Source organism: Salmo salar, chromosome ssa02 (assembly GCF_905237065.1).
Source record: "Salmo salar chromosome ssa02, Ssal_v3.1, whole genome shotgun sequence".
Lineage (NCBI taxonomy): Eukaryota > Metazoa > Chordata > Actinopteri > Salmoniformes > Salmonidae > Salmo > Salmo salar.
Genome location: NC_059443.1, coordinates 17,115,469 through 17,129,067, shown reverse-complemented (window position 1 = coordinate 17,129,067; position 13,599 = coordinate 17,115,469). Strand labels below are relative to the sequence as shown.

Sequence of the window (13,599 nt, the reverse complement as noted above, 5' to 3'; positions counted from 1 at the left end):
GTAAATCGCTCTGGATTAGAGCGTCTACCAAATGATTGAAATGTAAAAACATTCTCAGAGGAGCAGCCAGACCTGCTGGTGAGCCTCCAACACATTCATAACTCACCTTTTCTCCCTCCCTTCTCTCGCTTCATCGTTCCTAGTCTCTTTCGCACTCCCTCTCCTACCCCACTCAAAATAATGCACAGTATATACAATATATCAGTGGAGGCTGGTGGGAGGAGGTATAGGAAGACCGGCTCATTGTAATGGGTCAAAAATGTAGTTTCCATATGTTTGATACTGTTCCATTTATTTCATTCCAGCCATTACAATGAACCCGTCCTATAGCATCTCCCACGTGCCTCCACTGCAGTATACAAATATGCTATAATATACACTGAGTGTCCAAAACATTAAGAACACCTGCTCTTTCCATGACATGGATTGACCAGGTGAAAGCTATGATCCCTTATTGATGTCACATGTTAAATCCACTTCAATCAGTTTAGATGAAGGGGAGGAGACAGGTTAAAGAAGGATTTTTAAGCCTTGAGACAGATTTTGTATGTGCGCATTCAAAGGGTGAATGGGCAAGAGTAAATATTGAAGTGCCTTTGAACGGGGTATGGTAGTAAGTGCCAGGCTCCCTGGTTTGAGTGTTAAGAACTGCAACGTTGCTGGGTTTTTCACACAACAGTTTCCTGTGTATCAAGAATGGTCCACTACCCAAAGGACATCCAGCCAACTTAACACAACTGTGGGAACCACTGAAGTCAACATGGCCAGCATCCCTGTGGAACGCTTAACACCTTGTATAGTCCATGCCCCAACAAATTGAGGCTGTTCTGAGGGAAAAGGGGGGTGCAACTCAATATTAGGAAGGTGTTTCTTATGTTTTGTGCGCTCAGCATAGATTAAAAGACGTAGCTTGTAGTGTAAAATCGTGAACAGAGGAATATTGTTAAAATGTACAACAGAATAATTACTCTCCCTCCCCCCTCTCTCATCAGCACCTTCACAATCTCTTGCCAATAATTAATCAATAAGTAAACTTGTGACAGATTGATATTTTATTGCAAACCATGTAAATCCATATCATTAGATTCTAAGCCACTCAGACACAGATTTTCCACTCAGAAACAGAGTTTTCCTTCAAAATTCACTCATTCTGCGATCAGTCTCTGGTTCTTTGTCTGTTCCACTTTCCTCAATCTGTTCCCTCTTTCTTTCACTCTCCTCTTCCTTCCTCCCCTCCTCTCTTCAGAAGTTGCCTGTATGTTCAGTTTTGTCTGTTGGTTAAGGTTGGGATTTGAGGAGGATATGCTGATCCTAGGTCTGTCCCTACAAGCATCTCTTACCTGGAGCCCCAATCAGGAGGGGCGGATAAAAGATCAGGACATGACGTTACAAACAAGGAAGTGACATCATTCACGTGAGTCGCGCTCCATTTCCTCATTCTCCAAGTGGTGGGCAGGTCTATAGCGGCTCACGCCCCTCCCATCCACCACTTGGAGTGCGGGGTTTCGGCAAGTGTTGTCCATGCTGCCCAATGAGGTGTACCTGTCAGGAGACGGACAGAGGACTCCGTCAGAGACTAGGACGGGGGAGTAGACAGTGAGAGGAAACAGAGGACATGCTTGATTAAGAGGTATGTATGTCTTCTTACCCTTTATCATATAGAATACAGTAGGGCACATATAGAGTCCTCAGGAATGACCAGATATCATGATACGTCCAGTCCTGATGGAGAGAGAGCGAGTGAGAGTGGGAGGGAGAGAAACCAAGAAAGAGGGGGGAGACAAGAGAGAGAGAGGGAAGGAGCGAGGAGGGAGGAAGAGAGAGCATTAGAAGTATATCACACACACCCTCAGAAAGGGAACATTGCAAGCATCAAGTCTCACCAGCAGGGGGTTGACCCTCATGTAGTCCGGCCATCCAGGGTCAGTGAGACACATGGGTGTGAGTGTGTGTGAGTAGGGGTCACTCATCCTGGTGCCCATACACACAGCTCTCAGCTCCGGCCTCCTCTCCTGTACCTCACTCAATGCCTGCCGAATACTGCCCTCCACTGAGAAAATCTCTAGGTCATACCTATGGGAGACAGGATAGAGCTCTGCTAAATAGTGAGCCAAAGTCTCAGTATAATAATACTGTAATACATTTTATTATCAGAGTTTTGCTCAAACTCAAAGATGCAATGCAGATCAAGCTCCAACCATACAGACTTGTTGGGGACAGAAAAAAAGTACATAGCTAACACAGAGGGATTGAGGAAACGACCTAGTGATGCTAACGCTAACTACAGAGTACATAGCTAACATATAGGGATTGAGGAAACGACTAGCGATGCTAACGCTAACTACAGAGTACATAGCTAACATATAGGGATTGAGGAAACGACTAGCGATGCTAACGCTAACTACAGAGACCGATAGCTTACCTCTTTATTGTGTCCTGGAGGAATCTCTCCATCTCTGGGAAGGGAGAGACGATGCGAATGTACAGAGCCTTTACCTTGTCCTTACCCTCCGGATACCGCCTGTGAGGGAGGGGAAGAGAGAAAGAGAGAATAAATACGAGGTAGATTTTCCCAGTAAACAATCAATTCAGACAGGATAACACAAAATATGGGTTAAAAGTCACATATCGTCTCATTCCTTCATTCTGTGTAGACAGAAAACTGTCTTTCTTGCCCTCTCTCTCTCTCACCGTTTCAGTGCAGCGTAATATAGATGTAGTAGAGCAGTGCAATCTTTGCCTCCATTGAAGCCCACACAGATCTCCCCTGCCGAATACTGATCCAGAGCAGTCTCTACGGTCTTCAGAGCGTTTGCCACTTTATCACCCAGCGGTGTGCCTATGGGAGATGGAGTTCATACAGACAGTTGGGGTCATGGGAAATGTAGTCACTCATTTTTTTATGGGTACTCTACCTGTCCCTCCCTCCCTCTTTTGCTCTCACACACACACACCGCTGTTGGCCAGTGTGTAGACCTCCTCAGTAGCGATGGACACAGGGTCCGTGACCAGGGGAACCACACTGCCTTTGGGCATCCCCTCCAGCAGCTGAGCCCGGGCCTTCTCCACCTCCTCAGAGCTGTCTGAATCCAGCACCAGCCTGACCCGGTGGTAGTTACTGAGCCAGTCAGGGTAGGAGCCCAGAGCCACCTTCTTCCCCCAGCCCGCCTGCAGGCGGGTCAGCACCGGGGCGATCAACGCCTCGTCTGCATCCACAAACACCTACAACACAACACGGGGGAATACATAACATTATAATAGGCATCCATTGCAGCAGTGGTCCTGTGCAGGCTTTGTTCCAGCACAAACACAGCTGATTCAGCTCATCAAGGTCTTGATGATTAGTCTCTGAGATGGAACACAAGCCTGCACACCCTGTGGGTCTCCAGGACCAGGAGTGACGTTTGTCTATATGTTGAAAACGTCCTGTCGACTGTATTGTAGTGGAGCCAGACGGTTGGTCACCTCACCTCTCGTGTGTGGAAGGTGGTCCCTGAGCCAGCGAACAGGTGCTCCAGACCGTTGAAGGCTCTCTCCAACAGAGACGGGATCCCAGGGAAGATGTAGACGTTACGCACACTCACCTGGGAATGACAGAGACGGAGTCAGAACCAGGACCAGCATGACATCAAGCATCTCCAGACTCTTAAGAAAGCCGGTGGCTCCAACACACTCATATCTCCTATCATTAAAATATATTTTACCTGGTTTCAGACACTGACCATCAGGGAGAACATTCATGTTTTCTACATGATATCATGTTATACTACAGCGTTGAAAAATACTCATTTCTGATTGGCTAGAAGGGCATTCTAGAATGGACATTAAAACCAGATAACTGGACAGTTGGAAAAGACATCGGGATGCCTTGCAATCATGACGCAATATGCACCTACACATGCAGACCGTACTTGTAACAGGAAGTTATACCAACAACTGCCCAAACTGAAATTGGATAAATTGTAAAACGCAGGTCCAACAAGGAAATAAAACGTAGCTAGCTAGCATTGATTTGTTTTTGCAGACATTTTTTGGAGCTCTGGTGACCTAACGTGGTGAGTGATAAACATGAATCTCTCTGGACCCTACCAATGTTCCCTCTAAACTGTGCGTGTGCACAGGCGCGACGCAGTAGAAATATCAGCCTACACAGAGAAGCATGAGATTGAATTTCACTTAACTAAGGGGGGAAAACTCTAGAAAGTTAACACTATGAACATTTGTTTCCCTTTACTGTGGGAATTGTGATCGAATCAACACAATATTAGCCACTTTCAATGCAACATACTTAGAATCTAAAACCAACTATGCAAGAGATTTTTTTGGTAGGCAGAACGCATCGAATAAGGATTATGTTGCATTGACATGCACTACTCAGTCCTTACTCTACACACAGGTGCGGCATAACCAATCAGAGCAGCAGTAGCCTATATGCAAATAGACCGTTGCCATATATGGATCTGAAGAACATACGCACATCCAGGTACTTTTCGCAGGTGAATTTATGAAAAACGCTGCACACTGCTCCCAAACTGTTTCACTAAGTCACGTCACTGAGTACTGCCCATATATATTTTATTTTACTAGGCAAGTCAGTCAAGAACAAATTCTTATTTTCAATGATGGCCTAGGAACAGTGGATTAACTGCCTTGTTCAGGGAGAAATATATATACACACACACACACACACACACACACACACACACACACACACACACACATATACACACACACACAACTCAGCAAAAAACAAGAAACGTCCCTTTTTCAGGACCCTGTCTTTCAAAGATATTTGGATTTTTACGAATTAACTTCATAGTTTCTGAGCTGGTCATGGGTGCACCTCAGCCACGCTCAAGGTCCTAAACGATATCATAACCACCATCGATAAAAGACAGTACTGTGCAGCCGTCTTCATCGACCTTGCCAAGGCTTTTGACTGTCAATCATCACATTCTTATCGACAGACTCAACAACCTTGTTATCTCAAATGACGGCCTCACCAACTACTTCTCAGATAGAGTTCCGTGTGTCAAATCGGAGGGCCTTTTGTCCGGACCTCTGGCAGTCTCTGGGGGTGCCACAGGGTTCAATTCTCGGGCCGACTCTTTTCTCTGTATATCAACGATGTCGCTCTTGCTGCTGGTGATTCTCTGATCCACCTCTATGCAGACGACACCATTCTGTATACATCTGGCCCTTCTTTGGACACTGTGCTAACAAAACTCCAGACGAGCTTCAACCCCATACAACTCCTTCCGTGGCCCACAACTGCTTTTAAATGCTAGTAAAACTAAGTGCATGCTCTTCAACCGATTGCTGCCCGCACCCTCCCGCCCGACTAGCATCACTACTCTGGACGGTTCTGACTTAGAATATGTGGACAACTACAAATACCTAGGTGTCTGGTTAGACTGTCAACTCTCCTTCCAGACTCATACTAAACATCTCCAATCCAAAAATAAATCTAGAATCGGCTTCCTATTACACAACAAAGCCTCCTTCACTCACTCTGCCAAACATACCCTCGTAAAACTGACCATCCAACCGATCCTCAACTTCGGCGATGTCATTTACAAAATAGCCTCCAACACTCTACTCAACAAACTGGATGTAGTCTATCACAGTGCCATCCGTTTTGTCACCAAAGCCCCATATACTACCCACCACTGCAACCTGTAAGCTCTCGTTGGCTGGCCCTCACTACATATTCGTCACCAAACCACTAGCTCCAGGTCTTTGCTAGGTAAAGCCCCGCCTTATCTGTGCTCACTATAGCAACACCCACCCGTAGCACACGCTCCAGCAGGTATATTTTTCCTTCTGCTGCCAATGACTGGAACGAATTGCAAAAATCATTGAAGCTGGGGTCTTATATCTCCCTCTCTAACTTTAAGCATCAGCTGTCAGAGCAGCTTACCGATCACTGTACCTGCCAATCTGTAAATAGCACACCTAACTACCTCATCCCCATATTGTTACTTATCCTCTTGCACCCCGTATCTCTACTTGCACATCATCATCTGCACATCTATCACGCCAGTGTTAATACTAAATTGTAATTATTTTGCCTCTATAGCCTATTTATTGCCTTTCCTCCCTACTCTTCTACATTGTGTTATTGACTGTACGTTTGTTTGTGTGTAACTCGGTTGTTGTTTTTGTCGCACAGCTTTGCTTTGCTTTATCTTGGCCAGGTCGCAGTTGTAACAGAAGTTTTACTCAACTGGCCTACCTGGTTAAATTTAAAAAAAAAAAAACAGATCTTCATTGTAAATGGTTTAAACACCGTTTCCCATGCTTGTTCAATTAACCATAATTAATGAACATGCACCGGTGGAACGGTCGTTAAGACACTAACAGCTTACAGACGGTAGGCAATTAAGGTCACAGTTATGAAAACTAAAGAGGCCTTTCTACTGACTCTGAAAAACACCAAAAGAAAGATGCCCAGGGTCCCTGCTCATCTGCGTGAACATGCCTTAGGCATGCTGCAAGGAGGCATGATGACTGCAGATGTGGCCAGGGCAATACATTGCAATGTCCGTACTGTGAGACGCCTAAGACAGCGCTACAGGGAGACAGGACGGACAGCTGATCGTCCTCGCAGTGGCAGACCACGTGTAACAACACCTGCACAGGATCGGTACATCCAAACATCACACCTGCGGGACAGGTACAGGATGGCAACAACAACTGCCCGAGTTACACCAGGAACGCACAATCCCTCCATCAGTGCTCAGACTGTCCGCAATAGGCTGGACTGAGGGCTTGTAGGCAGGTCCTCACCAGACATCACCGGCAACAACGTCGCCTATGGGCACAAACCCACCGTCGCTGGACCAGACAGGACTGGAAAAAGTGCTCTTCACTGACGAGTTGCGGTTTTGTCTCACCAGGGGTGATGGTCGGATTCACGTTTATTGTTGAAGAAATTAGCGTTACACTGAGGCCTGTACTCTGGAGCGATTTGGAGGTGGAGGGTCCGTCATGGTCTGGGGCGGTGTGTCTCACAGCATCATCAGACTGAGCTTGTGATCATTGCAGGCAATCTCAACGCTGTGCGTTACAGGGAAGACATCCTTCTCCCTCATGTGGTACCCTTCCTGCAGGCTCATCCTAACATGACCCTCCAGCCATACTGCTCGTTCTGTGCATGATTTCCTGGAAGACAGGAATGTCAGTGTTCTGCCATGGCCAGCGAAGAGCCCGGATCTCAATCCCATTGAGCACGTCTGGGACCTGTTGGATCGGAGGGTGAGGGCTAGAGCTATTCCCCCCAGACATGTCCAGGAACTTGCAGGTGCATTGGTGGAAGAGTGGGGTAACATCTCACAGCAAGAACTGGCAAATCTGGTGCAGTCCATGAGGAGGAGATGCACTGCAGTACTTAATGCAGCTGGTGGCCACACCAGATACTGACTGTTACTTTTGATTTTGACCCCCCCTTTGTTCAGGGACACATTATTCCATTTCTGTTAGTCGCATGTCAGTGGAACTTGTTCAGTTTATGTCTCAGTTGTTGAATCTTATGTTCAAACAAATATTTACACGTTAAGTTTGCTGAAAGTAAACACAGTTGACAGCGAGAGGACGTTTCTTTTTTTGCTGAGATATATATATATATATATATATATATATATAAAAATAAATAAATAAATAAATAAATAAATAATGGTCCCTCCACCCCCACCTGGGATATGGATGCCCGATGAAGACTTAAGGGTCGAAACGTTATAAATAAAATCACCTGGGAGCATGAGCAGCAGTGTGCGGCGTTATCCTTTTTGTTTTCCATATATGGATCTGTGCCATTCACTTTGAACTGGACTGTTTACAGCATACGCAGTCGTGAGTAGATGAGCTTGTTTTGAGATTAAAGTGTGAGCTGCATGTAGCAACTTGTGCACATTTGTTCATATCCTGCGCTAGTTAGTGAGTTATTAGTCCAGTTTTAGATCATTTGTAGTCAGCAATGGGGGAGTGGTTGCTTCCTACAAGAGCACAAAATGTGTACATGTCTAGCCATCTTTGAGATGCAAGTCAGGTAAAGAGCTTTTTTTGTCTTAAAAGGGACAGTGTTGTATTTTGAGACAGGGTTGAATAAGTAGCCAATAGGCAGATTATAGCATTTGTCTGATTCTCTGTAATAATGGTATGGGAATAATAATGCTTTTTATTTTGTAAAGTGGTTTCTTGCATCAAACAACGCAACAACATTTTCAGTCACCTCCTCGTCTGTAGGACAAGTGGATAAACAGGTTAATGTCAAGCCCTGCATGTTTTTTCAAAAGTCTCATGGAATGTAGGCCTACATTGAGCACCACACATCGGCTGCTACTGTAGGCTGACCGATAGAACAGCTATTTCCATGTACAAATATTATGGAATACATTTTCTCCATTGTTTTTGATGGTAGGCCACTCTGGTAGCCCTACATTATAATCAAATAGCCACAGTAGCCTACTTGACCACTGTCTGAAAACTGTAACTTAAAGCAGGTATAGCCTCAGTAAATGTGCGCTGGAAGTTGCACAGAATTTTCACAACATTCAAGATTGCGCTCAGCAGACCTGAAATTTGCTGAGTGCCAAAAATGTTTTGAGGGAACATTGGTCCCTACTTTTGCAGTCATGACACAAGTGGTGCTATGCTGTCAAATCCTGCTACATATTTCTAGTTTGACCAGCTGTTTTCATAAAATTGTATTTTTTTTTCATTTGGTTGTCATATTGGCAGGCTTGCTAGCAACAAACTATTTAGCTAGCTTCTAGCCTAGTGTTTGATATGCAATGTGATCTCCTCGTAATGAACAGTGTCGACTGTCCTGGCGAGAAGGCAAACTTTTCTAGCTATACCAGGCAAAAATCGGGCATTATCAGCTCATTGTTATCGATTTATTCAAATGAATGTCAATAGAAAACATCTAATTTGCTGTTATTCTTGCTGAAGAGTTTGTGACTGTGTTAGCCATAGCTAGCTGGCTAGCTAGCAAGCAAGGGATACGAATGTTGGCAGCGAGCATGGCAACAGGACAAAGAACAAACGACTGGGTCACGTCCATAAATATCGAACTAATCATAACGAACCACTGGGTCGAGTCTTTAGCAACCAAAATATGAGTATGAATTTGCTTATTTAAGTAAAAATATCAACTTTTTTTTTTTTTATTCTACCGGTAAATGTGTGCTTAGTATTATTTTCTTTGGCAAATGTGGTATAAACGGGATAAACTAAACAAATGCAACAAAATAAACTTTGCTGTTATTCGGCTGCAGAGGTCAGGACTGTGTTGCTGTAGCTAGTTGTCTCTCCGCCTCATCCCGCTCTGCCGTCCGTTGTTTCCAAGGTAATGTACAGAACGTGGGTGTTTATCCCTTACATGTAAAAGGAATCAGATGATGCATTTTGCATCATAATGATGATGTGGCAAGTGACGCTTTACTTCTTGAAAGTCCAATACCTTGACTTGACTGCTAACATTGAAAACATTTAGGGACTGTATCAACAGTGGACTAATGAGAAAAAAAATACTTAAACATATTTTTTGTTTAACAGTAGTCAGCCACTGACCAGTGGGTAGCGTAGTGGCTGTCCAGTCTGAGGGTCAGTGCCGTAGTTGAGCTTGGCCGAGCGGGGGACCATGGCTAGCTTCATGGCTGCACTCTCCCTATCCACCACCCCAAAGAACTCCTCCACCAAACGGGTCAGCTCCGGGTGGGCATGCAGCTCCTCCTCGAACGCCATGGCAACGCTCTCGAAGGTGACGTCATCGTGGGTGGGGCCTATTCCCCCAGAGGTGAGCAGGTGTGTGTACTGTGGGGCCAGGAGGGCCACCTCCTTCGAGATGACCTCCTGCTGGTCAGGGATTACTGTGACACGCTGGACACACACTCCCAGCTTCCTCAGCGCTCGCAACAGGAAGGCACTGTTAGTGTCCACCGTGTGACCCTGAGAGAGAGTGGGGGATAGAGGGAGGGAGAGAGACCCTTTAGATTAGCTAACTCCTAAGAGATAGGGACTTGAGGAGGTTGTTTTCAGAGATCAGGCATATTCCACTCAGTACCAAGCCCCCATCTCCAGTATCACCTTGAGTATCTCGTCCCCGATGATGAGGATGGCTGCTGTGACAGCACCCCCCTTCTGTTGACAGGAGGTACCGCAGCTCTGGTGATTCTGGGCCATGGTTACAGTGGTGACCTGGACCTGAGCGGCCACTGTCCTCACGCGCACCGCTGCTCTACTCAGCCTGGACACAGCCTGCAGCATCCAGACCTGAGACAGAAAGAGTGGGGGAAGAGAACCAACTAGAGAGGGAGGCAGGGAAGGAGAGGGACATGGAGGAGTAGAGGAGAAAGAATGGGGAGAATGGGTACTGAGCAGTACATACTAGTTCCAACAAGATCAAAATGTAGTCATTGGACACCAATAAGTTTGTCATCTTATTTACATAAGGCAGGGAGGGTAGACCAGGGAAGGAGTGTTACATACACAGGATTTCACCATAAATGATTGTCCAGTTAGCTATCTATTCTATTTGAAATCCAAGCATTAACTTGGAGTTATGGTGGCGCAAATGTGTTGCTGTCTAAGTTCAAGATACATGTCTGCTGTAGTTATAAGCCACCTGCCTATCTAGAGTGGCAGCCCTCATTCTCCACATACAACATTTACATTTACGTCATTTAGCAGACGCTCTTATCCAGAGCGACTTACAAATTGGTGCATTCACCTTATGATATCCAGTGGAACAACCACTTTACAATAGTACATCTATATATTTTTTTTGGGGGGGTTAGAAGGATTACTTTATCCTATCCTAGGTATTCCTTAAAGAGGTGGGGTTTCAGGTGTCTCCGGAAGGTGGTGATTGACTCCGCTGTCCTGGCGTCGTGAGGGAGCTTGTTCCACCATTGGGGTGCCAGAGCAGCAAACAGTTTTGACTGGGCTGAGCGGGAACTGTGCCTCCGCAGAGGTAGGGAGGCAAGCAGGCCAGAGGTGGATGAATGCAGTGCCCTTCTTTGGGTGTAGGGACTGATCAGAGCCTGAAGGTACGGAGGTGCCGTTCCCCTCACAGGTCCGTAGGCAAGCACCATGGTCTTGTAGCAGATGTGAGCTTCAACTGGAAGCCAGTGGAGTGTGCGGAGGAGTGGGGTGACGTGAGAGAACTTGGGAAGGTTGAACACCAGACGGGCTGCGGCGTTCTGGATGAGTTGTAGGGGTTTAATGGCACAGGCAGGGAGCCCCGCCAACAGCGAGTTGCAGTAATCCAGACGGGAGATGACAAGTGCCTGGATTAGGACCTGCGCCGCTTCCTGTGTGAGGCAGGGTCGTACTCTGCGAATGTTGTAGAGCATGAACCTACAGGATCGGGTCACCGCCTTGATGTTAGCGGAGAACGACAGGGTGTTGTCCAGGGTCACGCCAAGGCTCTTAGCACTCTGGAAGGAGGACACAATGGAGTTGTCAACCGTGATGGCGAGATCATGGAACGGGCAGTCCTTCCCCGGGAGGAAGAGCAGCTCCGTCTTGCCGAGGTTCAGCTTGAGGTGGTGATCCGTCATCCACAATGATATGTCTGCCAGACATGCAGAGATGTGATTCAACACCTGTTCTGCCAGTCACATTCTGTTAAAGGTCTCCAAAGCACACACATCCCTGGGTCGCTCCTCTTTTCAGTTCGCTGCAGCTAGTGACTGGAACGAGCTGCAACAAACACTCAAACTGGACAGTTTTATCTCAATCTCTTCATTCAAAGACTCAATCATGGACACTCTTACTGACAGTTGTGGCTGCTTTGTATGACGTATTGTTCTCTCTACCTTCTTGACCTTTGTGCTGTTGACTTTGCCCAATGTTTGTACCATGTTTTTGTGCTTCTACCATGTTTTGTTGCTACCATGCTGTTGTCATGTTGTGTTGCTACTGTACCATGCTGTGATGTCATGTTTTGCTGCCTTGTTATGTTGTTGTGATGTGTTTTGTCCTTTATTTATATTGTATTTATTTTTTAAATCTCAGGTCCCCGTCCCCACAGGAGGCCTTTTGGTAAATAAGAATTTGTTCTTAACTGACTTGCCTAGTTAAATAAAGGTTAAATAAATTTAAAAAAGTGAAGGGCGCCACGGTCATTCGTCGAGGAACAAGCTAGCCACAACCATTGCATTGGACCAGATACGGAAAAGGAAGCGAGACATCCCACTCGCACATATTTTTCTGGTTCATATTAAGTCAATGAACTAAGCACACCAGATCCAGCTGCTATCCCTAAAGCAGACCGAACTATGGCAACTGTTTTCAGAGGTAAACGGCCTGCGTAAGATATCTTCATTTGGCCTATGATTGGACATCATATGCTAACAGTTAGCTAGTTACCCCCTGCGCAACGCGCATATGAGTTTGTATGTAACCATGATCATTAGTTTAATGGCAACGTGATAGCCTTTCTACAGATCATAATGTATCTCTGCTGTGACAATAGATAGCAACAATCATGTATTTGATAACCCGTGTAATCAACAGACAAGTGCTTACCCTAAAGTCGCATACGTCCTCGTAATGTATTAGCCGACAAACTACATCCCCTTCAAACACTGGGCGTCTCTGGCGAGCCAATCAATAGCAATAAAGTGCAATCTCTGAATCCAGAAAGCCAATGAGCTGTGAGAAGGCGGGACGGAAAGTTACCACGTGTTTGTGTAGCGGAAGTACAGGGTGTGCAGTGTTGCGCTGATAAGGTGGTTTTGTCTAGAAGGGATACAACTTTTTTTTCGTGGTAGGTTTAGCATAACGTGAGCAGTAGGTTATGAGAACTAGGTCAATGTTATGAAAATAGTTAGGATTAGCGAAAATTTAAATAAAATACTTTTGACGTCAAATTTCACAACCTGTATCCCTTCTAGACAAGACCCTGATAACATGCACCCAGAGTATGCCTTCAAGATTATTTTATGATTATAACATGATTATTATATTAACCTCGATCGACCAAGCAAAAACACGTGTTTTAAGCCTATCTGCAACAGAGTTTACAATTCTTACAATGATTTGTCATAAACCATAATAAAAACAATAAGTAGGCGGTAGATTGTACCCTATGTAGATATGTAAACTGTCCTTTGTAGCTTAATTGGTAGAGCATGGCGATTGGGTTGTAGGTTCTTTTCCCACGTTGGACCAGTACAGAAAAGGAATAAAATATGCACTCACTACTGTAAATCGCTCTGGATCGTCTGCTAAATGTAAATGTTTTTATTTTATTCTTTCTAATACTGTCAACGACAAATATTAATATGTGCGCGTGCAAATATGGTATCTACCAGCAGAGGACTCCAGTGAACAGTATTCACTATGCATAAATGACTGGGCTACATGGAATTATCTAGACTATAGGCTATTTATCATATTTGACCTATTCAATAAGGGCCTATTCTATCATTGAACATTATTCGGTCTCAGTGATCCAATCATAAACATTATGAACTGCTATTCAGGTTTGTTCTCGTGCTCCTCGGTCAAGAAATGTTGTAGCCTATAACATAGGCATTACAGTTGTACTATGCAAAAAATAATGTGTGATTCAACAAAGACTGTGTCTAT

General features: G+C 45.2%; 1 protein-coding gene across 1 annotated transcript; it reads right to left on the bottom strand.

The window, feature by feature from the left end:
• Positions 1-1,029: 1,029 nt before the first annotated feature.
• Positions 1,030-12,640, bottom strand: LOC106575080 (FAD synthase). Its single transcript, XM_014151243.2, has 10 exons — positions 12,535-12,640; positions 10,090-10,307; positions 9,574-9,951; positions 3,471-3,584; positions 2,955-3,222; positions 2,692-2,839; positions 2,423-2,521; positions 1,884-2,073; positions 1,649-1,722; positions 1,030-1,542 (listed from the first exon to the last, which is right to left on the bottom strand). The coding sequence occupies exons 2-10, from the start codon at positions 10,267-10,269 to the stop codon at positions 1,407-1,409; spliced, it is 1,587 nt and encodes a 528-aa protein (XP_014006718.1). The 5' UTR covers positions 10,270-10,307; positions 12,535-12,640; the 3' UTR covers positions 1,030-1,406.
• Positions 12,641-13,599: the final 959 nt, after the last annotated feature.

Coding starts and splice junctions, on each gene's coding strand:
- LOC106575080 (XM_014151243.2), bottom strand. CDS start 10,269: ATGCTGCAGGCTGTGTCCAGGCTGAGTAGAGCAGCGGTGCGCGTGAGG. Junction 2,840..2,954: donor CTACACACTGGCCAACAGCG/GTGTGTGTGTGT, acceptor CATCTCCCATAG/GCACACCGCTGGGTGATAAA. Junction 2,522..2,691: donor TATTACGCTGCACTGAAACG/GTGAGAGAGAGA, acceptor CCTCCCTCACAG/GCGGTATCCGGAGGGTAAGG.